Source organism: Rattus norvegicus, chromosome 8 (assembly GCF_021556685.1).
Source record: "Rattus norvegicus strain SHRSP/BbbUtx chromosome 8, alternate assembly SHRSP_T2T, whole genome shotgun sequence".
In the NCBI taxonomy this organism is placed as follows: domain Eukaryota; kingdom Metazoa; phylum Chordata; class Mammalia; order Rodentia; family Muridae; genus Rattus; species Rattus norvegicus.
In genome coordinates, this window is record NC_141541.1 from 70,539,168 (window position 1) to 70,562,425 (window position 23,258).

Genomic DNA, 23,258 nt, shown 5'->3' on the forward strand with positions numbered 1-23,258 from the left:
TACAATAAAACATAATTTAATATCCCTGTAAATAATAATTACACACACACACATATAGTCTTATAGGGCAAATAGCTGAGCTGTCTTCCTGTTTCCTAATAAAACCACCAAAGTCCTATTAAAACTTTCTTAGACAAACTACAAGAGGAACTTTCTTCCTCTAGCAATTGGGCAATACTCAAAGTCCTTTCATAGTTCAGCTTCTATACTGACCGACATCCAGTGAAAGCATCTTTCAGTTTTGTGGCACTAAATGCAAAAGCTGTTATTCAAAATTTGTAAAAGGAAGATGCTCCACAAACAAGTTATACAGAATACTGTCAGTGATTGGGTCACTGTTTTTTTTTTTTTCTTCTTTCTTTCTTCTTCTTTTTTTCCTATTCTAATTAGTCTCTAGTACTCTGGTTTCTCTTCACATGAAACTTCTGCTTTTTAAGAAAAGATTTATTTATTTTATTTATATGAGTACACTATCTTCAGACACACTAGAAGAGGGCATTAGATTCCATTACAGATGGTTGTGAGGCACCATGTGGTTGCTGGGATTTGAACTCAGGACCTCTGGAAGAGCAGTCAGTGCTCTTAGCCACTGAGCCATCTCTCTAGCTCAACTTCTGGATTTTTTTTTTTTTTTTTTTTTGGTTCTTTTTCGGAGCTGGGGACCGAACCCAGGGCCTTGCGCTTCCTAGGCAAGCGCTCTACCACTGAGCTAAATCCCCAACCCCAACTTCTGGATTTTTATAATTTTATTTCTGTATATTCTCTGTTAAGGGGAGGTGTATGTGGGGTTGGGATTCCAAGTAATTTTCTTCTGTTCCTGTCACTTGAGCTATTGGCTTCTACTTAGCAGAGGTAGTAGAATGGACACCTCTTTGCTTCAATGGATTTTGAGTTACTCCTTGAAAAGGACTCTCTCACAGCACTGACAGCAGGGACCTCAGCTATGATTCAGTGTTTAAGAAACAAATTAGTGGGCTGGGGATTTAGCTCAGTGGTAGAGCGCTTACCTAGGAAGCACAAGGCCCTGGGTTCGGTCCCCAGCTCCGAAAAAAAAAAAAAACCAAAAAAAAAAAAAAAAGAAACAAATTAGTGGGGCTGGGGATTTAGCTCAGAGGTAGAGCGCTTGCCTAGGAAGCGCAAGGCCCTGGGTTTGGTCCCCAGCTCCAAAAAAAAAGAACCAAAAAAAAAAAGAAACAAATTAGCATTTACCATCCAAAAGAACATGAACTTCAAGACTCCTGCTATACAGATTTTGTACACTACACCCTCTTAAAATATTTGTGATGAAAAGCTATTATTGCTTTAAAAACGTTATCATATCCAGAAACATGAACTGACACATTGGCAAAGAGGTAATTTGGGGTTCTTTGTGTTTTTAAAAGGAACCAACACAATTGAAAAATTCCAGTTACACAGCCTTTGTAAAAATTAACAAAAATCTAAGGATACGAAATGTTAGATGAACAACCTATAGAAATTACATAGTTACCCGATGACATGTTTTAATTTTGTACTCCCAGCTACTTAGAATAAACATTTATCAGCTTTCAAATCCATTTATTGTTTGATCTAAAGAACTAACTGAATAAAATGTTCAGTTCTAATGTATCCAAAATGATAGAATTATTTTGGGGATGTTTGCGTGAGAGTGTAGACGAAGAGAAAAAAGACACTATGATAAAGTTGTGTGGATGAAATTAAACATGTATCCCGTGATTTGTCCACAGCTACAGACATCCACGTAGTAATGAGGTCCTAGGGCTGCTTACAAGAAGCTGGAAACCCAGTGGGAACCAGGGTTGTAAAGGTTTCTTTAAAAACGTAACGTAGTCGAACAAAAACAAAACCCAAAGCAACTGGAAGACCTGGACTAAGTGCCCCAGTTAGCGACTCCTTGGCAACTCAGATCCAACCAAACGACTCTGGTGGACGATTAGAATGAAACGTGCAAAGCTCTATCTCAAAAAAACCTATAAAGCCCGTCAATTATGTTGGGCTCTGAGAATCAGCAGTTCCCAGCACCTTCCTTTTCCACTTTTTAAATATTTTATACAGTTCTGCATCTGCGGTCTTTCCATTCATTAATCGCCCTACACAAGATATCCCGGTGGCTCTCGGGGAATTGCTTCTTTTAAGGCAGGACACCAGACCGCCAAGCTTCTGGGGTCGAGATCGCGCCCTCGCTCCTCCGGAGGTGGGAGCGTCACGCACTTAGACTTGATTATTTAATTGCGGGGATGGGAGTAGACCCGGAGTGAGGGGTTGTGCCAAGGTGGGCACCCCGGGGTATGTGTGTGTGTGGGGGGGTGGGATTTGTCCTTCGTGCGCTCCAAAAATGCGCGCCCTCCTTGGGCCTGCCTTGCGCCCGCGCGCCCCAGGCCTCGTCCGCCCGCCCAGCACCCAGAGGATGCCCCCGCAAGGACCCCGCCCCTCCCGTGTCCACGCACCTGCGGCCCCGCCCCCGGCCACGAACCTTCAGGTCCACGCACCTGCCCTGCCTTCCCTCCCGCCCCCCGTGCGCAACCACCAAGGTGCAGCCGCGCTCCTCTTCGGCTGCTCGGGTATCTAAGGGGGTCCGTCTCCGGCACCACAGCCAAATGGCTGAGCCTCCCTGGCCCGCTGCGCAGGCCGCCCATTGGACCCTGCCCCCCGCCGCTACCACCACTATTGGCTGGCATGCGGAGCCTCGCCACTCGATTGGCTCCTGTTGCCGCCGCTCCACGCAGGAGCCGCAGGTCCCGCCTCTACGGCGATCAGGTTAGTGTGCGCCGCGGGTGCTGGGGGCTCGAGAACCGAGCGGAGCTGGTTGAGCCTTCAAAGTCCTAAAACGCGCGGCCGTGGGTTCGGGGTTTATTGATTGAATTCCGCTGGCGCAGGATCCTCTGCAGAAAGAGAGAGCGCGAGAGATGGAGATGGACAAACGGATTTATTTAGAGCTGCGGAACAGGACGCCCTCTGATGTGAGCATTTGCCAAAAATATCTCTGTCGGTCCATTCTCCTACTTTGTGTTATGTGTGCGTGTGTGTTTTGGGGGAAGGCACTTTTTTATGGAGTGGGGCTCGGGGGAGATGTGGGGTTTGGGGTCTGAATGCAAATGAATTGCAAGGTTGGATGGCGGGGGGGGGGGGTGTGCAATGCCATCGGAGCATGTTTCGTCCGCCGTCGCTGCTGCCCTTGGTGTGTGACTGACTACCTGTGCGTGTGCTCCCGCGTGTGCGGGTATGGGTGCGAGGGTGTGCGTGCGAGTGTGCACCCAGCGGGGGGCCGGCGGGGCGCACGCGTTCGGGTCGGAGGGAAGACGGCGATCTCACCCTCGTCCGAGCTCCCACGACGCGCATCTGGATGGAAAAGATGATCGAGGGGAGGAGAAGATGGGCTGCCTCCTGGATTAAACAACAAAAAGGGGGTGTTATATTTTAGAAGCGTAACCCCCTTTCCGCCCCCTCCCGCGCCTGCCCCCTCCCTTTGCCGTCTCTTTCGCTCGCTCGCACACAATAAGTTTTGGGCTTCGCGAGTCCGGTATAGTTTCTGATCAATGTAGCCCGAGGCCCCCGGGGAGAGCGCGTGGGGACCCGACTGCTGCGGAGTTGGGAGATGGCTCGAGTTTAAAGCGCGTCTTCGTTTCTCTGCGGGGATGAGGCGAGAGGTGGGGAGCCATATTTGTAACTTTGTCGTGTTCGTGAACGCGCCCTTTCTCTCCCTCCCTCCCTTTCTCTGCCTGCCTTCCTTCTCCTTTCTCTCTCACTCTTTCCACCCCACCTTTGGGCCAGATGCTGTCTTTTCTCCCTTCTTCCTCGCGGAAAGGGAGGGGGGTACCTTAGAAAAGGGGGAGGGATTGTGGAGTGTGCAAATGCTCAGATAATCCTCGCGCCTCCCCAACCACGAGCGTCGCTAATGTAAGTTGCCCGGAGGCTGCGTCCCATTCTGGCCCCCGGCTCACAACCCAGATGCCAGCCTTGGCACCCTGACGCCTCATCGGCACCAGACACCCCACCTTCTCGGTCCCTTCTTCTCTTGGGGTGGGCTCCCTGGCAGCCATTCGGCGCTTGGTTAATAAATGGGCACGGGAAACTTTATCAGAACCCGAGCTGCCCAGAGCTGGTGCCGCTGTGGGGACCGACCCAGTCTACATTCTTGCGGGCACGGCTGGCACGCAGCTCTGGGATGGGCAGTTCGTCTGACCGTAGCCGTTATGGATTGGGCAGCGGCGGGAGTATGGCAGGAGGAAACTTACACCGGTGGGAACGGGGAGGCTGGGCGCTAGCCCACTGCAAGGGGAAGTGAGGGTGGGTGGGTGACTCGAAAGCTACTGTTTATTTTTGTCTCCCTCCCGCTTTCACACTCATGTCTGCGAGTTGACCCATTCGAGAGACCCTAGGGTCTGGGGTGGAAACCCTAGCCGACTTCCCCTTTAGGCCCGGTCGTAGGCAGCAGGGGCTCGCGGGCGGGAAGATCTCGGGTCTAGCCTGAGGGTCCGGGGCTCGGGCGAGTTGGGGGCTCGCGCAGCACGTTGTGCTGACCTGTCGCCCCTCCAGCCACTTGGCCCCTCGAATCCTGACAAAGGCAGGCCTCGTTTCCTCTTTTCTCCTAATTCCTCCTTCTAAACCTGAGTAAGACTTTTGAAAACAAGCTCCTTTCTGCCCTCCGCCCATCCTCACGCAGCTGTGCACCCGAGACGTGCTACAGCCTTATGGCGCGCAGGGCGGGAGGAGGGGGCACCCCTAGCAGCAGGACTTGCCGCGGGGCTGCCCGGTTCGGCCGGTGGCATCCCGAACTAGCCAGGGTGCCGGATCCGGGGGGTGGAGGGGACTGGGTGTGGTGCTGGGGGAGGGGGCCGAACGCGACTTCCCGCGTACTTTCCGGGAAGACCCCTGTACATAGTTGGGGGGCTTCAGGGTCGCGGCAAGTAGGTGCGTAGCAGCGCAGGACCGGACCGAGCGGGCCACAGTACTAGCTGACCCGGAGCGAAACGGAAAGCGGGTCGAACCGGCTCTTTAAACTTCCCCGAGTGTGTGCGCTGGGGGAGGGGCGGGCGCTCTGGGCTGGGCGCGATTTCTCACGCTTCGCCCCCTCGCCGTGAGTCCGCTGCCCACTCGCCGGCCTCCGGGCTTATGGCGGGGTGGGGCGCGCGGGTGGCGGGGGAGGGGGCACTTGCTGCGCATGGGGGAGGGGAGGGCAGAAAGCTCTCGAAAGAGGGACAAAAGGGGTGGGGGAGGAGGAACTGGCTTTTTGTTGTTGTTTTGCTGGTTTTTTGTTTTTTTCAAATAAACGTTTTTGGAAAACAGATCGTTCTGGGGAACCTCCCTCCCCAGAGTCCCCCCACGCACCCACCTTCTGCAACCTCTCTCCCAAGTCGCTTCTCGAGGACTGGTGGCCGCGACGCCGCCGTACTAGGACGAGCAGCCATGTTTCCCGGGGCGCCCGAGGCCCACCCCTCCCCCACGGCGGCGGCGGACCGGGCTCCGCGGGGACCGTGGCGCCCAGCGGTGGGGGCTCGGGCGCGCACCGGCACAGCCTAAGCTCCGAGGCGCGGGCCTGGGGAGCGGGTCTGGAGAGGGCACGGCGGGCGGGGGACCATCGACCCGCTAGGATCTGCGGACCAGTCTGCTCTCGCCATTTGCACTGTTAGGCCATTGGGAGACCTAGCCCTAGGGTGCCCTGACATTCTCGGGGTGCAGGGGCGGCAGTCCCCGGCTATGTGCCGGTTGCTCGCCAGTCGGACGCCGAGCTGCCATTTTGTCACCGTGGCTGTTGTCGCGCTTGGGGGGGGGGAGCGAGAAGCTTGCGCCATCGCCCCGACGGCCGCCCTCTAGCGAGGTGGCTGCTGGGGGAGCTGGCCCCTGGGACACCCCCCCACCCCACTTACTCATTCGGCCTTATAGGAGCTCCCACCCAGGGTCCAAGGATCCCGAAGCTGTCGTAGCCCCGAAAAGGTGACAGTCTACCTTATCGAGCGCCCCCCCCCCCGCCCTAACTCCCTGCCCCCCCTGTTCGGTTTTCCGCCGTGGCTCCTGCTGCGCTCGGCACGTAGTGAAAGGTGGCCTTGAAGGCGAAATGATCGCGCTGGTGTTTGCGCCTTCAGCGGAAATGATAGGGTGGTGTATGGGGGTGGGGGTGAAACTGGAGGACGGGAGGGGCTCAGGCTCGCTAGTCTGGTGGCCCTCACTAAAGCCGAGGGCGTCAGCCTTCTACCCAGGAGGGACAAATTGTCCGGATGCACTGGGGAAACGCCCTCCGGGGCTGGGCCCTCTAGAAAGGTTGGGCGAGTTTCAGGTGGGTGTCGCAGCACCCTGCAAGCTGGGGGAGCTCTCTCGTTCTTTTTCCAATCCCCCACCCCGCGCCTTTTTTTTTTTTTTTTCTTTTTCCGTTTTTGTTTTGGCGGGGAAGATAGGTAACTACATAGTAGTAAACGCTACTCTAAACCGAAAGAGAAAAGGATTTTCTTTAAAAAAAAAAAAAGGAAAGAAAAAGTAAACTGTCTTTTTGTGTTGGCTTAAGACTCAGGCAGTTTTTTCGAAATGCTGGCCCCGATGTGGGACTCAAAGCGTGTGGTAGGCACCTCGCGGGCTGTAGGCTGGTGTCTGCACGGAGAGACTAACTTCCATGGAAGTGTCGGGCAAAGGCTGCCATCGGAGCCAGCGTCTACTTTGACCTCTGGAATGCATTGCATTTTTTCTTCTTCTAGGTTGACTTACTGCCTAATTGGGTTCAAGCAAGTGGCCGGGCGGTTTGCTCCAATTTATGCAAGCCAAGCAGGGATTGGGGGCAGAGAACTGAGCGTGGCCTTGGTGTGGGGTGATCATTTGAATCTTGTGACTGGCAGCTGCTGAGGCTTGTTTTGGATCTGAAGGTTCCGTGGTGAGTCTGGGTTCTGAAGCTACACAGACCCGGGCTTGAGTTCACCAACTACGAGGAGGTAGGATCCTGCCAACCTGCGATCTGGGACATATTCCCTTAGTTTACCCTACAAAGTTTTGTACCTGTGTCCTGTAAGACGGGACAGTTCTGTTTTATCAGTAAGTGACTATTATTGGCTTGAGTTGGCCCTTAGCGACTGCTTGGTATAGTCACAGATACTGGGGAGTGGCGAGGAGTAACTTAGGGCCTCTTGGAGGTTTAAAATAACAACTCCAACAATAATAGAGCTGCTCACACAGCTTCTTACTGTGTCTGGCATGTTGCTAAGTGGATTACAGACAGCAGTTACTTTACTCTCACAAGGGCACTATGTTAAGTACTGTTGTTATTCTTATACTAACCATAAGGAAATTGAGGCAAGGCTCCGGGTCACTGCTGGTCAGCGCAGAGCCGTGGTTTTAATTCTGTCATACTCAGCCCCTGTACTGCCTTGAAGCACTATCGCATGTATTTTTGTAAAGCACCATGGGGAAGAGCTTTTTCTCCTCCAGCCTTGGACCAAGGCCATGTAGTAGCAAGAGGGTGGGTTTGAGTTTGTTGGTATTGAGGACACCGGAAACAAAGCCTAGCTTCCTGTTGAAGCTTTAGGTGGGACAGACAAGCAGGGTGGATAAGCATTTTAAGGGAGAGCCTTACCCTGGATTCGCATATTAAATACACTGCTGAGGTATATCTGGCCTCCTAGATTACACTTCTGGGGAAGTGAGTAAACAAGCAGGAGCCCTTAGTGAGTGGTTATTTGGGATCTTATATAATGCCTTTACTGTTTTTATTAGTCTTCTTTGTAGGGAAAAAAAAATCTCAGGATAGAATAGGCAGGTCCTTAGTGTTAGTTTGTAGCTAATAACAATGCCAGTAACTCTGTCTTTAGCTGCTCACCTAACCCTGCCTGCAGTTCCTTAAGGAGAGCGAAACTCTCTGGGATCATTTAGGACTCAGAAATCACCTCCCAAGGCAGTCTGTGTGGACAGGAGAGAATGTGTGTAGTTCCTGCAGTTGACCAAGGCCCAAACATGACCTATATTACCAGATCATCAGGGGAACCGGTAAAATGCATATTCCTGGGCTCCATCGCCTGGGTGTGGGTTTTTATTACCAGGTCACCGAACTGCACCTAAGTGGTTCAGGTCATTTTATGCTGCTTGAGTTGAAAACACTTTGTATGTATAGCCACTAAGAGACTTGTGGATCCGGAAACAAACCTACAAAGTGCAGCACCCCTCACTTTAACAAAGTTGTGTTAATGAAAAAAATTGTATTTATTTTGAACTAGATCAATAAAAGAACCCGAGGGAGATGTGTATCCTTTTGTTATAAAAGCACCTGTGTGTTTCAGTTTTGCTTCTTGGAGTTTACTACCTGGACAGTTGTCCCTCTTTGTTTAGCAGGCAGTGGAGGCCCCTGGGGCCTTGTGCTTTGTTCTTTTAGGAATGTGGCAAGTCCCACATTTGACGGTGCGCTGTGAATTTTCCGAGACCTTCTGTATATGCGTTTAAACTATGATCCTCATAGAAATGGGCCCCAGTTCACCAGCCTCCTAAGTTGCTCTCATTCCTGGCTCCCTGTGGGGCAGCCCTCTGTGTCTCAGAGGTAAAGAGAATTCCAGGCTTTGAGGCCTACTGAAGGCAAAGCTGCCCTGTACCCAGTGACTGACACCAGGGTCAGGACATATCACCAAAAACCCCGGGTCACCCAGGCACCCCATCTCAGGCCTGCTGCTCTTCCCCGGCGCATGTTTCCTGGGAAGGCAATCCGCAGCAAAGCAGAAATGGCTTTAGGTTCAAAACCTTTGTCTAATTGCAGCTTCTTAAGGCCTGAGCTACTAAACAGAAGTGGGTGGAACGGGAAGTTCCCAACAGCAGTGTCAGACCCTTTGTCCTCCCTGGGCTGGGGCCACTTTCTCGGCCTCTCAAGGTGACTTACATGTGACTTCTGCCGTTAGCCATCTTTCTTCCTTGCAGCACAGTGGGAAAGGTGCCTGACTCAGTCTTAGCTCACCAGCTGTCTGCTCACCCTCTTCCTTCTATGTGGGAGCCCGGAGCTTGTTGCTGAGTGGTGGGGGTCTGATGGAGTTAACTTGGTCTAGCATTCTGGCCTGAATTCTGACGGAAGAAGAGGAAGCTCATGGCTTTGGTGTCTAGAAGGGCGTTTCCCTTGGAGACATCCCCTTTTGGGCTGTGTCTCTTGGGACCTACTCTCCTTCGGTGCCGGGCACCTGCTTCCCTCAGACAGGTAGGAAAACATGAACCTGACTTGAGTCCTGTACTACACTGGAATATAATGATACAACGGATACTGAGTTGTGGAGAGGGCTCTTGACCAGATCGGAGGTAGTTATTCAGAACATTTCGTTTAATGGAATTGGTTGAAGCCAGATGAGCAAAGCACCCATGGCCTTCCATGTCCATTTCCAGCCTCCTTGTGTAGAACCAGTTGTCCGGGTGATACAGGTGTCTCTGTTCTGCATCACACCCTGTCCCCTGTGTACTCCACAGCACCTTGCAGGGAGGTCCCCTCAAACTGATTTTGTTTTGCTCCATGCTGTGTAACTCCCCACCACCACCACCCCTGACACACCCAATCTACCATTTTCTTTACCACACTGGCTCCAGGCAGCAGGTCTAAAAGATGACCCTACTTGACTAATTACTTACTCTGGCATGGATTAAAGTCCCTGCCTTTCTCCCAGAAGTATTTGCATTTTGGGAGTCTGGTTTAGCGAGGAAATTATTGAGAATCATTAGAGAGTTGGACGCCCAGCTCGGTCATTAACCTGAGTCGGTCGAGTTGTTCAGCTTCTCTCGTCGTCATTCAAAACGGAGTGGGGGAGGGGGTAGGGCTGGGGTTGTAATTCAAACACTATAGAGTTCTCAGCGAGAATACACAGAGCCCTACGTTCTGTTTTCCGTTCTGCACAAACCAGATGTGATGTCGGCACTCACTGCAGCCCCAGCACTTCAGGACTGCAGGCGGGAGAAGTTGAAGGTCGTCATTCTGAGCACCATATCAAGTTCAAGGTTAGCCTGGGCTACGTGTGGCCCTGTCCAAATAAATACCTCGAGGGTGCTGTTCAGACTTTTTGAACCTACTAGTAACAGGATTCACGCTGGTGCCCAGCACATACGTATATACATGTTATTTTAAAAAACATGAACACTTTCGATTCGTTGTAAAGAAAATAGGATAGCTTAGACTCATACATTGGTTTCACTTTATTACTGTTTGGGAAAGATTTAAGGTTGGAGATGAAGGTTTCTTCCACTGTGTGGGGCTGGAGCATCCCTTCTCCTGAGCCTTGTATGGTCTCTGCGGTGACACAACAGGGATTTTCCCGATTTCATGGCAGCTCTGCTGGGTCCCCTGGTCTCCAGCTGCTCTCTAGTCTACCCCAGACAACCTCATGGTAAAAGTAGCCATTAACTTAAGCGTGTATTAGGGTTGGGGATTTAGCTCAGTGGTAGAGCGCTCGCCTAGCAAGCGCAAGGCCCTGGGTTCGGTCCCCAGCTCCGAAAAAAAAAACAACAAAACTTAAGCGTGTATCTTCCACGGTGCCTGTAGAGCTTTTTGGCTATGCTAGTTCTCCTCATTACCGTGTCCCCTAGCCCTTCTTTCTGTTGTGCACCATGAAGAACACCCACACTTTTCATTCACTGAGTCAGAAACTTTTAGAGAGGGGTGCCTGTCTCTCACTTCCAGTCCTGGCCAGCTGCCCCACAGTGTGTACTGGGGGGTCTCGGAAGTGAGGCTGTCATAGCACCCAGCCACAGGCTCAGGCACCAGAAGCCCCACTGCTGTGCAAGCTGCCAGCTGCTTTAAAAAGAGAAAGTGAGGCTCAGGAGATGGCTCGGTGGTAAAACACTTGCCACACCGCCTTGACCTGAGTTCAGATCCTCAAAACCCACATAAAAGCTGGAGGTGTGGAGGTGTGACATGAGCATCTGTAATCCAGGGCTCCAGACAAGAGACTAGGCAAGCTCTGGAAGCTTGCCACGTGCAACAGGAAATCAACAGGCCCTCTGTCAAACAAGGGGGAATTGAAGGACCTGCACCTGTGCCTGTCCCCTGACTGTATGGACACACGGACACACACACACAGAGAGAGAGAGAGAGAGAGAGAGAGAGAGAGCGAGCGAGTGCGAAAGAGGAGAGAGAGAGACATGACTTACATTAAAGTAAGTGGTACTTGTTTCTGTAGGAAATGAGGTTAGAATCTGGAAAGAGCAGCCCATGCACTGCACTGGCTTCCCACCATGGTTTCTATAGAGGTCGGTGTGTATCCACTGCCCTCTCCGGAAACACCTTTTCTCACTGCACATCTGCTGCTTCCGGCATCCACCCAGATTGCCTCCTGGTCCTTCACCCTCTCCCAGCCTAAGTCCCTCCTTCTGTGTGTGTGTGTGTGTGTGTGTGTGTGCATATGTGCATATGCATGTCTGCCATGCTCCTAGAGGAGGAGTTACTTCCCTCTGTCAGAGTTGGTAGCAGGCTCCTTCATTTGTTGAGCCATCTCTCCCCAACTCCACTGCTTGCTTCTCTGGTCTTAGAGCACTGGTCCTGTACTGGGGAAGCAATTTGTCAACCGAGACAGGAGGATCAAAAAGTTAGGCTGGACTATACAATCGAAACCTTGTCTCAAACAAAACAAAAAGTCAGACCCCCTTGCTTGAACCGGATCCCTCCATAGCTGCTGTTGTCTCCTGTCTTTTAGATGACTGTAACTGCATTTACCATCCCTGTCTCCTCTAAGTAGCTTCCTAGCTCTGGCTCTGGGAATCCGTCAGCTCTTGAATGAGTCTTGCGTCTTTGGAGTCCTGGACTTTTGTGGAAAACATAATGCCATCTTCCTGGGCCTGCTCCTTATGGTTCTGGCCGCATCTCATGTTTCTAATATTTTAAACTCAGTTGAACAAGGGACCCCGGTCCCCTAGGCTTCTTCCCTAAGATATCTTCTTATTAATAGATGCATACAGATACCACATGCATGCTCTCCTGGCTGTGATGTTTACCTCACAGTCACGCTTTCCCTGGGTATCTGAGAGCACCCTGTACTCAAGTCCAAAGGGAACCCATGGCCTCTATACCCTGTCTTCACCACCACCACCACCACCCCCTCACCTTCTACCTACACCGTGCGTCCTATTTACAACACTTTTAGTCCATCCCAGGTAACTTCCCCATTCCACAGTTCTGGTCTCTTTGAAGCTAGGATTCCAACTTCATCCCTATCAAAGCACAGGTGTCTTTTTTTTTTTCCCTGTGTGTAAAAATCACCATTGGGATAAAGTCTAAAAATCCTTCTGCTGGCTTCTAACTGGTCTTTCTCCTCACTGGAGCTTCAGTGGCTCCTTTCTTCCCTTCATTCCAAGCCACTCCCACCACAGTTCTCCCTTAACTCTCTCCTCCCCTTCCTGGGAAGGTCTAAATCCAATTCTTTTGTTGTAGAACTTTCATAGGATTTTCCCTTGTAATCTACATTCTTATTAATTAGCATCTCTTTCCCCTGGGAAGCCAGAACAATGCTGTGTGCTTTTAGGAACCTAGGTTTCCTTCACCCTGGGGTATCCCCAGTGCTTGGCACTGTACCCACAAGCATTCTCCTCATGTCGATGGAGTAAAGGAGCTGTACTCACGTGGTCTGGTTGCTTTCTGTTGTTGTTCGAGACTTAACAGCTTGGACTGCTCTAAACTTGATTTGTAGATCAGGCTGGCCTTGAACTCTCGGAGATCTGCCTGCCTCTGCCGCCCGAGTGCTGGTGTCTGGTCTCTTCCTAACACCCCGTCTGGTGGACCAGAGCTGGAAGCCCTGCTAACTGTCAGAAGAGTCCGATTGTGGCACCTCACGGTGAGGTGGAGGCTCTTAGCACTCTCACATCAGTGGGCTTCCGGTTTTTCCAGATGTTCTTTACATTTCTTAGGAGTTAAGAATTTAGAATCCAAATGCTGCCCTCTCTACCTCCCGTCTGTTTCTTACCGCCTGATGGATGCTGTTTGGTTATCTTTGCTGACTAAAACTTCCAGGTCCTGTCTGAAGGGTGGACGAAAGGATTCGGGAAGCAAACTAACTCCCCCCCCCCCCAACATATAGACCTAGCTAGTCTTATATTCCTTCTATAACCCAACGGAACCCTGAACTCAAGGCAGCTGTCCTGCCTCAGCCTCCCAAGTAATGAGAGTGTAGGCATTTGTTACCGCACCGTAGGCCTGAGTTATTATTTTTATTCTTTGACATACGCTCCCTGTTTGTGGTCCTCAGCTTTGGAAACTGGGATTATAGATGTGTACTCCCATCCCCCTTTTTCCTCCCCTTTTTTCTGAGACAAGGTGACCTTGCAGCTGGCCTTGGATTTATGGATTCATCATGCCCCTGCCTCAGTCTTAACAAGTAGCTGTGACCTTGGTGTGTGCCACTGCACCCAACCACTGTTCTGTCTGTTAATTATGGGTTGTTTACATGTAGGTATGTGTTAATATCTCAGAGAGCATAAATAAGGAGGCATTTTTAAAAATATTCAGAGTAGTAGTATTTCTTCCCTGTGCCTAGTGGAGTATCCTGTTCAGTTTAACACTTCAGTTAAAAGGTCAGTGTTCCAAATATTAATTCATTCCTTCCTCCTTCCCCCCTCCTCCCTCCTTTCCTTCCTTTTTCCCTTCTTCCTTCCTCCTTCCTCCCTCCTTTCCTTCCCTTTTCCCTTCCTCCCTCCTTCCCTCCCTTCCTTCTTTCCTTTCTTCCTTTCCTAAGACAGGGTTTCACTTGTAGTACTGATTGGCTGGAACTCCCTTTGTAGACCAGGCTGCCCTTGAACTCACAGAGCTCTGCCTGCCTTTGCCCTCTAAATGCTGGGGTTAAAGGTCTATGCCAGCACATCTGACTTGCTGGCTTTATTTTTAATTTGGTTGTGAAAGTCCATGGTGTAAAAGAAGTGTCTGTCCCATGCCCAACCCTGTCTCTGTGCTGCTGATCTTCCCACCCTGGAGGGTAGGGTGGAGGTAGTCACAGCCTTCCTAAGGTACCCAGCTCATCCAAGACCACAGCCGCATGGCAGCTTGATTGTGTGTGCGGATCCGTCAGAGTCCACTCTGTGCTCTGGAGTGTTCCAGGGGGATCTGCCCTGGGTTCTCCCTGCAGATAGCCTGAGAAGCCAGGAATGGGCCTAGTGAGAGGATCCATTCCCGTACCAGAGACTGGGGCCGATGGGCACCTGGGTGGTGTTTCTCTTGCTTTTCTGTGTCTGAGAATGCCACCAGGGAAGGATCTGCAGCAGGCTGGACGGTCAGCAATGGGAGGGAAGAATGAGAGTCAGAGGGTTGGGGGCTGTGTGTACACAGGACTCTGCAGCCAGCCACAGGGCCCAGGCCTAGATTTCTCCATTGGTCTGTCTTCTGCTAAAGTCATGAAGACTAGGGGTAACGGGGCTGGCAAGGTGGAGGCCAGGACCTGTTAAATTTAGAAAGATCATACATCTGGGGAAGGGATTCAGTTCCATTTTCTGCAACAGGTCCACCATCTTCCCTTGACCTCACAGGAAACCAACATGGTGTGGCTGCGAGGAAAATAAGAGGACCCCACGGTCATATTCCCTGTCCTTCAGCCATGTCCAATGTACTAGTGTTGGAATAAGGCTGGGTTAGTCTCCTAAGCCATTTGCACAGCCGGCTTACTAATTGCATTCTCTATGTGTGTCCTGGGTGGCTTGGGTGGAGCAGAGGTATGGGAGGACTGGATTGCAGAGGGCGGTGAGGCCTGTGTCTTGCGGTGGAGCTTGGGTGATAGACAGGAGGAAAGAATGTGGTTAATGACTCAGATTGCAGCCTCCTCTGGCATCAGAACTACCAGAGGAGCATCTGAGGGACTTCCCAAGCTCTTCCCCAACTGCTGAATCTGTCTCTGTGCGATACCCCAATGCATGTGTTTTTAAAGGTCTGGGGGGATGCGAAGGCACTGAAACAGGATGCAGATCTTCACAGCAGATAGGAAGAAACGGGCTAAGGTGGGGGGGGGGGTAAAGGAAGCAGAACTAAAGGATGGACTAGGCTGTAATGTGCTGGGGTTGCAAGGACCCACTTCCCGGCCTGTGTCTCTCCACCTCCACACAGTCTTCAAGTGCCCCTCCCACTTTCTGCTCATCACACCTGTGTCTATGTACCCGAGAGGCTGTGCTACCAGAGTTTGGCCAAGAGTGGACCTAGTGAGATGGCTTAGTTGCTGAAGTGCCTGCTGTGTGAGCATGAGGACCCAGGTCCCCAGAGCCCATGTAAAAGCTGTGCATGGTAGCGTATATCTATAATACCAGTATTAGGGGTATGGCAGAAACGAGGATTCCTGAGCTCGCTGGCTGGCTGGCTTGGCCCAGGCAGAGAGCTCCAGGTTCAGTGAAAGACCCTTCTTCAGAAAATTCAATGGAGAGCCATTGAGGAAGACATCAGGTGTTGATCTGCACCGTGCACAGGAGTCTCCTCCTCCTGGATTCAGTGGAAGGAGGAGAGCCTCTGCATCTGCCCAGGTGGCATACGGGATGTGAGGGCGTGGTCTGTCCCCAGTGGATTCCATGCCCATAGGGCCTTGTGGGAGTGTGTGCTGGTTGCTCTCCCCACTTCACCTGCTCAGTGCTTCTTGGTACCCTTGCAGGGATCTTCCGGAGGTTATGCAGAGTCTGTTGTGACTCCCCCACAGCTGAAACAGGACGGTTCCCTGGTGACAGGTCCTTTTCAGCCTCTGCCCAACCGCAGAGAAATGGCCCCATCCGGGCCCCATCCACGACTAGGAGCTGGCCTTCGTCACTACGTGTCTCCCCTTGGCTTAGGGATGGACATTGCCTGGGATAGCGGGCTATGAAGTGCTAGCCTCTCTCGCCAGCTCTGGGAGGCTGGGGGAGCTTCTGCAGAGGCTGGCCTGCAGCCATAGCAAGCAGCTTCACTTCTCGCACACCACCTAGTTTGTGGCTCTGTTACAGACATGCTCTATATGTCTGCCGGTGTATCTGTTCTTCTGGGGGTGAGTCTGGGGTGGTTTCTGGAGCAACACTCTGGGCTGCCGAGTAGGATGTGGTGGCAGGAGCCCAACAGCCTTGTCCTAAGCCACAAGGGTACTGGGTTCAGGGCACGTTTGTTCTCCGGGAGCATTCAGGAACTTTCTGTCTACTCTAGTAGCCTGCATGGTCACTGATAGTGGCACAAGACATGTTTACATCTGCCTCTGAGCTTGACCAGTGGCTGTAGACCCTGACCAGGTCAGAGCCTGTCTGAGGGGGTGGGGTGCCCACTGCACCGGAACACAGATTTGTATCCTCTGAATGCATTAGCTCCCTGAAAGTTAATCGGCATGGATGGTAAGCAGCCCTTAGCTGCAGGATATTTGATATTAACCAGTTTTATGCAGCTTACCCGGCATTTCCCAGGTGGCAAACAGCAGTGCGGGCCTGGAATCCCATCCCCCAGGCTGACCCCCAGCCTCGGCTGTTTCCACGCTTTCTTTCCCACACACAGAGATTGGATACCTGCTGTATGTGGTTTGTTGCAGGCTGTCTGGATGTGACAGTAAGCTGACAAGCACATCGCATGTCCTGAGCACACAGCCTCCATTCATGGACAGTCCGTTAATAAACCACAGCAAAGGCCCCACTAAGTGCCATGAAAACAAAGCTGTGGTTCAGGGAAGGCTTCGTGGAGGAGGTGACATTTTCATGGACAGCATAAGAACACTCTGAGATCCCAGGAGAGTAAGATGTGAATTCACACGCCTGTGACACCAGAGGATATGGCAAGACTGGGATTGGGGTGGACTAGAGAGAGTTCCAGGCTAACTCGGGCACCTTAGTGATATCCTGTTGATTAAAAAGTAGAACAGAGAGCAGGGCTGTAGCTCTGCGGCAGAGTGTTTTCCCAGCATGCACAGAACCCTGGTTCAGTCCGCAGCACTACACAAGACCAGGTTTGGTGATATGTTCCATCACTCGAGGCAGGAACATTCAAGGAGGGAGGGGGAGGAGAAAAAGAACGGGATGGACCAACACAGATGGGGTGACCTAAACGAACTGATACAGTTGTGGGGAATGATGTTGGGGCTGGCCAGTACTCCGTGCACTGCAGCCCTAGGCAGGACCTTGCCATGGTGGAATGTCTTCTTATTCTCTTGAGGCTCAGACCTTGAATCATCTGAACTTTGAAATACATTTTTTAGATTTATTAACTTACGTTTGTGAGTACACTGTCTTCATGCACACCAGAAGAAGGCATCGGATCCCATTACAGATGGTTGTGAGCCACCATGTGGTTGCTGGGAATTGAACTCAGGACCTCTGGAAGAGCAGACAGTGCTCTTAACTGCTGAGCCATCTTCCAGCCCCTGAAATACTTCTGTTAATTTACCTTTTCAGCTGTGACTGGGTGTGTTGGAGGGAGTGGACTCTGACCACATCAGCCACCCTTCCAGGCAAGACTGCTTTTAAGTTGGTCTTCTCTTTTCTCCATTTTGGTAACCACTGGCCTACCTGTCTCTCTCCCTCTCCCTGTCTCTTTTGTTTTTGTTTTATGGGTTTGTTGTTGTTGTTTGTTTGTTTTTCTTTTCTTTTCTTTTTTTCTTTTTTCTTTTCTTTTTTTTGGGGGGGGGTGGGTGGGGGGGACAGTTTCTTTCTGTGTATCCTTGACTGTCTGTCCTGGAACTCATTCTGTATAAACAGCTGGCCTTGAACCAACAACAGGACTCAAGTGCTGAGATTAGAGGCACATCCCACCACGCACGCCTGCCTGGCTCTACCCTGGTCTTTCAGAGGCTACAGTGGATCTGAATAACACCCATTACTGCTTTGATTCTGCCTAGATCTTTCCTGTCTTTACACTGGTGGGTGGAGGTCCGGGTGATTTGAGGTGGGCAAGTCTACGTGTTGATGCAGGATTCCTCATACCCCCTACACTGGTATTTGTGGGAGAGAACTTGATCAGCTTGTTGAATGGACCACCCTGGGCCACTGAATTTTACCCAGAGAGAGCTTCTGGCTCCAGGGAAGCTTCCTGCTGCTAACACTGTTTCCTAATACTCTGCTGCTGAGCTAGGAAGCACTAGGCTTGCTTCTACCCTGTGAGGGAAAGTAATGCCTTTTTTTTTTTTTTTTTCTGGTTCTTTTTTTTTCGGAGCCGGGGACCGAACCCAGGGCCTTGCGCTTCCTAGGTAAGCGCTCTACCACTGAGCTAAATCCCCAGCCCCAGTAATGCCTTTTAAAATTGTGTTTTGTTTGCTTGTTACTGTTCCACGCCTGTGTGCCACGTACCTTATTTAAAGGACAGGACTACTACGAAGTAATTAAGATTCTAACTATGTAACGGGTGAGGGGCTGAGGCTAGAAAGTTTGAGTGGGTGGCTTGGTCCAGGTCCAGGCTACTGAGGAGCTGAGCACGCAATCTGGAACCTTAGCTTTGACCTGCAGCTTCCAACCACTCTGGTGATTACCCGGAGGTTCTCTAGTTCGTCTTTCCGTCTGTCCGTCCATCCCACCCCCACCCCCTTCATCTCTGCCTCACTATGAACTTTGGTTCTCTTGGAGCTCTCAGGGTGTGCCAGGGTCTTGGGGAATGTTCTTTCCCTTCGTGACTCTGACATGCCTAATGCAGTAAGGTTTATGCTCACAGACGAGAAACATACCCAGAGATCTTGACCCATGTCTGGAAAGTAGGAAGAGAAGCATAGTTTTCCAATACAAGTAGGCTAAAGTGTAGGTAGGAGCCTATGGCCTGCCTCTGCAAACAGGAGCAGGGATGGGGATCAGTCGGCAGCCTCTTTAGCAAGAGCAGAGTAGCAGTGAATCGGCATGGCAACTGCATAAGCAGAGGCAACCGTAAGCAGAGCGCCTCCCTACCGTTGGGCTAAGCCCTCTCCTGGGATAAGAGGAGGCTTACTTGACCTTTACTAAGTGCCCAGGGTGAGTTTGGGGAGGTGCTTGTTGTTAGGTACCTGGTAAACATTACCTTTTGGATCTGTTAGGACATCCCGAGGTGTGGGTTGGGCCACTTGTTTTTGAGATAGGAAGACTGGCCCAGAGAGGTCAGATTGGCAAACCGGACCTCGTTTTTGTGTTGTAATGGCCTCTTTTTGCATGCCCCTTGGCTCTGGAGGCTAGGACACCATTTCCACTGTCACCCTGTCTCCTGTGGTAGTCTCCATATTGAGCGAGCTCTAGCATTTGAGGGATAAATGGAGGCTAAGTAACCTATTCAGAAAGGGTGATGCAGCCCTTAGATTTGTAGGACTCTGGACTGTGACCCTACAATCAGGGTGGGATTCCATTTAAGTACTTAAACCTAAGCCAGTGGATATTCCGAGGTTATTTATTACAGCTAAAGATCGGAAGCTACCCCAAACACCCCTACCCCCAAAGTCAGTGTTATAGGTTAGCTGGAGGGTAAAGGCAAGAAAAGTAAGATTCCAAAGTTCTGAACACACCCTGGAGATAGATAGGTGGAGTAGTCACTGGGCCAGCAGGGAGACTGGTGGTGCATTCGCTGAATTTTCTCATAGTCTGATTCTGAAACCAGAATGAGGAGTGTATTTCTAGTTCTCCTCCTCCTCTTCCTCCTCCTCCTCCTCCTCCCCCTCCTCTTCCTCCCCTTCCTCCTCCACCTCCGTCATCATCATCATCCTTAGACGACAGCTTCTTAGTCCAAATGGGGACACTCTGGCCATGAGCTTCTCTGACTCTCAGGAAGTTTGAGGAAGGCTGAGATGCCACCACAGCAAGGAGCCACCTCCGGGGTGTCAGCCCTGGTCTCCATCCCTGGAGTTTTCCCCCCAACACTGCCACGGTGTAACTCAGTCGGCCGCTTTCTCAGCTGAGTGACAAAAGATCCAGTAGAAGGTTCTAGAGGATTCTTGATTCCATATAGTGGGGAAGTCAAGTCTCAGGTTATCTACCTAGGTGAATTTTGATGCCTTTCTCATCAGCACGTGTTTCCTTAGTTTCCTTAGTTTCTGAGGGCTAATCACGAGGAGGAGTGGGGGTCTGGGGTGGACGGTACTCTTCTCTGGGCGCAGCATCTTGCTTGGTGAGGAACATGCTTGTGAAATGTATCGCAGCGATGCCAAGCCCAGCTCAGCCTCCCAAGTGCCTTCTACCCAGCCTCTGGCCTACTTCCATGGATTACTCGGCAAGGAGAGATCTTCCTCCCATTCTAGTGGTGAACTCCGAGTTGGTGAAGTCTTGACCAAAGTTCTGGGCTGGGGTTTTAGCTCAGTTTGTAGAGTTTGCCTAGCATTGCCTAGCAAGCCTTGGGTTCATCTCCATCCAGCACAGCTGAAACCGGATACACACCCGACTTCCTGGATCTTGGATGGTAGAGGGAAGTGGCTCAGAATCTGTAGATCTTCTTCAATTGCAATAGACTTTATGACCACCAGGCCTACGTGAGACCTTGTCTCTAAACAACAAACAAACAGAATATGTCTAGATTCTTAGGCGGAAAAGTCTAGAGCCAAACCAGCCTGACTCCATCTTGTTTGTCCCTATGCTGATGATGATCAAAGCAGCATTAACAGGATGTCCCCCATTGTGTGGCAGAGGCCTACTTAGCCCTCAGTAAAGTCCTTTTGCTCATGTGCCATGGAGCAACTGTAAAGGTCAGAGGTCAGCTTGTCTGAGTCAGTTCTCTCCTTCCCCTTGTGGGGCCAAGGGATTGAACTCAGTTCATCGGGCTGACAGAGGACTTTTTACCCACCGAGCCATCTCTCCAGTCCTCCCACCAACTCTTCTACAGCCACCTAGTGTCTTGGCCACATCTGTCCCTTCAGTTGTGAGAGCCCTCTCCGCTCAGATACTCTTAGGTTTAAGTATGTGCAGAAGTCCAGCCTTGGGAAGCCTTCGCTGGCCAGCCCTTCAGTGCTGTCCCCCGTCACTGTTGATTTTCTCTGTTCCCCTTTGAGCATCAACTGTGTATTACACAACCACTGGCTTAGGATCTGACCCCCCACTAGAAGGCAAGCACACATTGGTTGTCTGCCATGCTGTTCCTGACTGCCTAGCCTGGTGCCTGGTATACGGGGCCTGTGGTCTAAGCAGGTAACTGGACCACAGCACATGCTTAGCAGGGTTTCATAAGATGTCATTCATCGGGTTGGGGATTTAGCTCAGTGGTAGAGCACTTGCGCAAGGCCCTGGGTTCGGTCCCCAGCTCCAAAAAAAAAAAAAAGAAAAAAGAAAAAAAAAAAGATGTCATTCATCCGTGTACCGGGCGCTCAGCACAGTGTGGATGCAAAGCTCTTCGTAGAGATGGCTGCATAGGGTTTTGATTAGCGTGGGTCTCCTGCCTTCCTGCCTAAACATCCCTCGTCCCTTCAGTTGTCCACCACTCCCTTTCTCACGTGCCTTCCCACCCTGGTTGTCTTCTTGCCCTCAGTCTGCTCGTGAAGATCTGGAATTTACGGTCTGGTCTTGTAGGAGCAGCAGGGGTTTGGGACACTGCCACCAAGTAGTCTTCTTGGGTTTCCCCGACTAGTCCTAAAAGTTTCTGTTACATTTTCTGGGCAGTTGTGTGCTCAGACTTGGGTGTCCTAGTGTGCATGTGGAGGTCAGAGGACAACTTGCAGGAGCTGGGTCTTTCCACACACATGCTTCAAAAGTCAAACTCAGGTCATTAGGCTTGGTGACAAGCACCTTCAGCCACTGCGCACCCCCACCCCCACCCCCACCCTTGGTACCAGAGCTAGAACATAAGGCATGTTAGTACCTGCTAGGCAAGCCCTCTGTGCTGCTTAGCTTTGTGTGGGGGCCTGCGGTGACTGAGGGGGTGGGATGCTGTCACAGAGACTGATACAGCACTACCACCTGTTCCCGGCCAACTAGCCCCTCCGGGACTCTCTGACTCTCCGGGTCCTAAAAGTTGTAACATTTTGTTCTTTAGCATTTTAAGGTTAGAGCAGTTGCTAGGCAGTGGTGGCATGGCCTTTAATCCCAGCCCTCGGCAGGCAGAGACAGGCGGATGGATCTCTGTGATTTCAAGGCCAGCCTGCTCCACAGAGCGAGTTCCAGGACAGCCAGTGCTGTACAGAGAAACCGAGTCTTGACAAGAAAACAAAACAAAATTAAAACAGCTATAGACCCGTGAACAACAGCTAACTCAATCTGTATTCTATTTTTAAAATAATTAAGTATAGGTCAGGTTCCGCTAGCAAGACCAGGCGGAGAGAACGTCACTCTGGAGCTAAGCCAAACCTATGGTGCCTGGTTTGGCTTAGTTTCCCCTTCCTCCTCTTCCTTCCCCCTCCCTCTCCCCCTCCTCCTTCCCACTTAGTGCCCTCCCCTTCCTCCTCCTTTTGCCCCTTCTCCCTGTCCTCCTCCCCCTCCTCCTCCACCAGGAGTTTTACGTAAGTATTTGTCCACTTTAGGCAAGTTGAGTGTGTCTTGTTAGGCTAAGGGAGAAAAAGCTGTTTAACTCAGTTCTTACGCATAACCGTGGCTAATTGGTGTGGCTCTTCTGCATGGCCGCTGCCCAAACCATCCATTCCCTGTTGGAGCTTGGGCGCCCGGACTTCAGCACCAGGACTGGCTCAGCTCCTGTGATTGAAGAGGCTGCTTGTCAGGTCTGGTAGAGGTAGCTGAAGCCAAGGGCAGAAGTTCTCCTCTGAGGCTGACTTCTTGTGTATTTCCTTGCTTTTTGGGGTGTGTAAGGCCTGGCAGAGGTGGCCCAGCTCGAGTCTGGGTACTCCCCTCCCCGTTCCTTTTATTTGCTCCTGTTTCCTGCTGCTCCAAGGACTTCCCCCTGAATATCTGAGCCCTGGGCTGAGAGGACAGGTGACAGCCCAAGGTTTCCATCACGGACTAACTCTCATCTTTGTGTATGTAATGGTTGGTTCCCAACTCATTATGCAGCTGAGGACAGCTTTGGCCTCTTGATTCTCCTGCAACTACCTGCTGAGAGCTGGGACCACAGGCACTTCACTAGGCGTGGTTTATTTGGTGCTGGAGGTCAAACCAGGGATGTCCTGTCCTATGAGTCTGAATGCTCTGTGCCATTTGAGATGGGTCATGGGGGTCGGGGATGGTCGCAGTCCTTGAATGTCAGTCCATGGGTCTCTGAACAGTGAAACTGGGGAAGCGATCTCACTTGTATGGTGCAGTCAACATCTCAAGGTAGAAACCCCAGGGAGTGTGCCGGCCCGGCTTTCCTTCGAGGCAGCCGTGAGTCCACTAGTGGTCACAGTATCATTAGGTCTAAATCTCCCATCTGATTTCAGCAGCTAGTCACTGGCATCCCACAGCACAACTTTGGACTAGTGGGGTGTTTTGCCTCAGAAATCGGGGGGGGGGGGTCAGCCATCTAGAAGCTTCTCTAGAAAGATTGCTCACCTACAGCCTGA

At 51.3% G+C, this 23,258-nt stretch overlaps 1 protein-coding gene, 1 long non-coding RNA gene and 1 pseudogene across 7 annotated transcripts in view; 1 reads left to right on the forward strand and 2 right to left on the reverse strand.

The window, feature by feature from the left end:
* The first annotated feature begins 2,496 nt into the window (after positions 1 to 2,496).
* Positions 2,497 to 23,258, forward strand: part of Anp32a (acidic nuclear phosphoprotein 32 family member A) — a 37,113-nt gene continuing 16,351 nt past the window's right edge. The window contains exon 1 of one of the 5 annotated variants that reach the window (XM_087560546.1): positions 2,497 to 2,757. In XM_087560546.1, coding sequence (XP_087416672.1) covers positions 2,677 to 2,757 — 81 coding nt within the window. In that variant the 5' untranslated portion in view covers positions 2,497 to 2,676. 5 annotated transcript variants of the gene reach the window in all.
* Positions 2,908 to 5,944, reverse strand: LOC148004192 (uncharacterized; annotated as a pseudogene). The gene is made up of 2 exons (XR_015627759.1): positions 5,333 to 5,944; positions 2,908 to 3,384 (listed from the first exon to the last, which is right to left on the reverse strand). The product of XR_015627759.1 is annotated as an uncharacterized LOC148004192, transcript variant X6 (transcript).
* Positions 16,608 to 21,078, reverse strand: LOC148004193 (uncharacterized). The gene is made up of 2 exons (XR_015627760.1): positions 18,408 to 21,078; positions 16,608 to 17,959 (listed from the first exon to the last, which is right to left on the reverse strand). It is a non-coding gene; the product is annotated as an uncharacterized LOC148004193 (long non-coding RNA).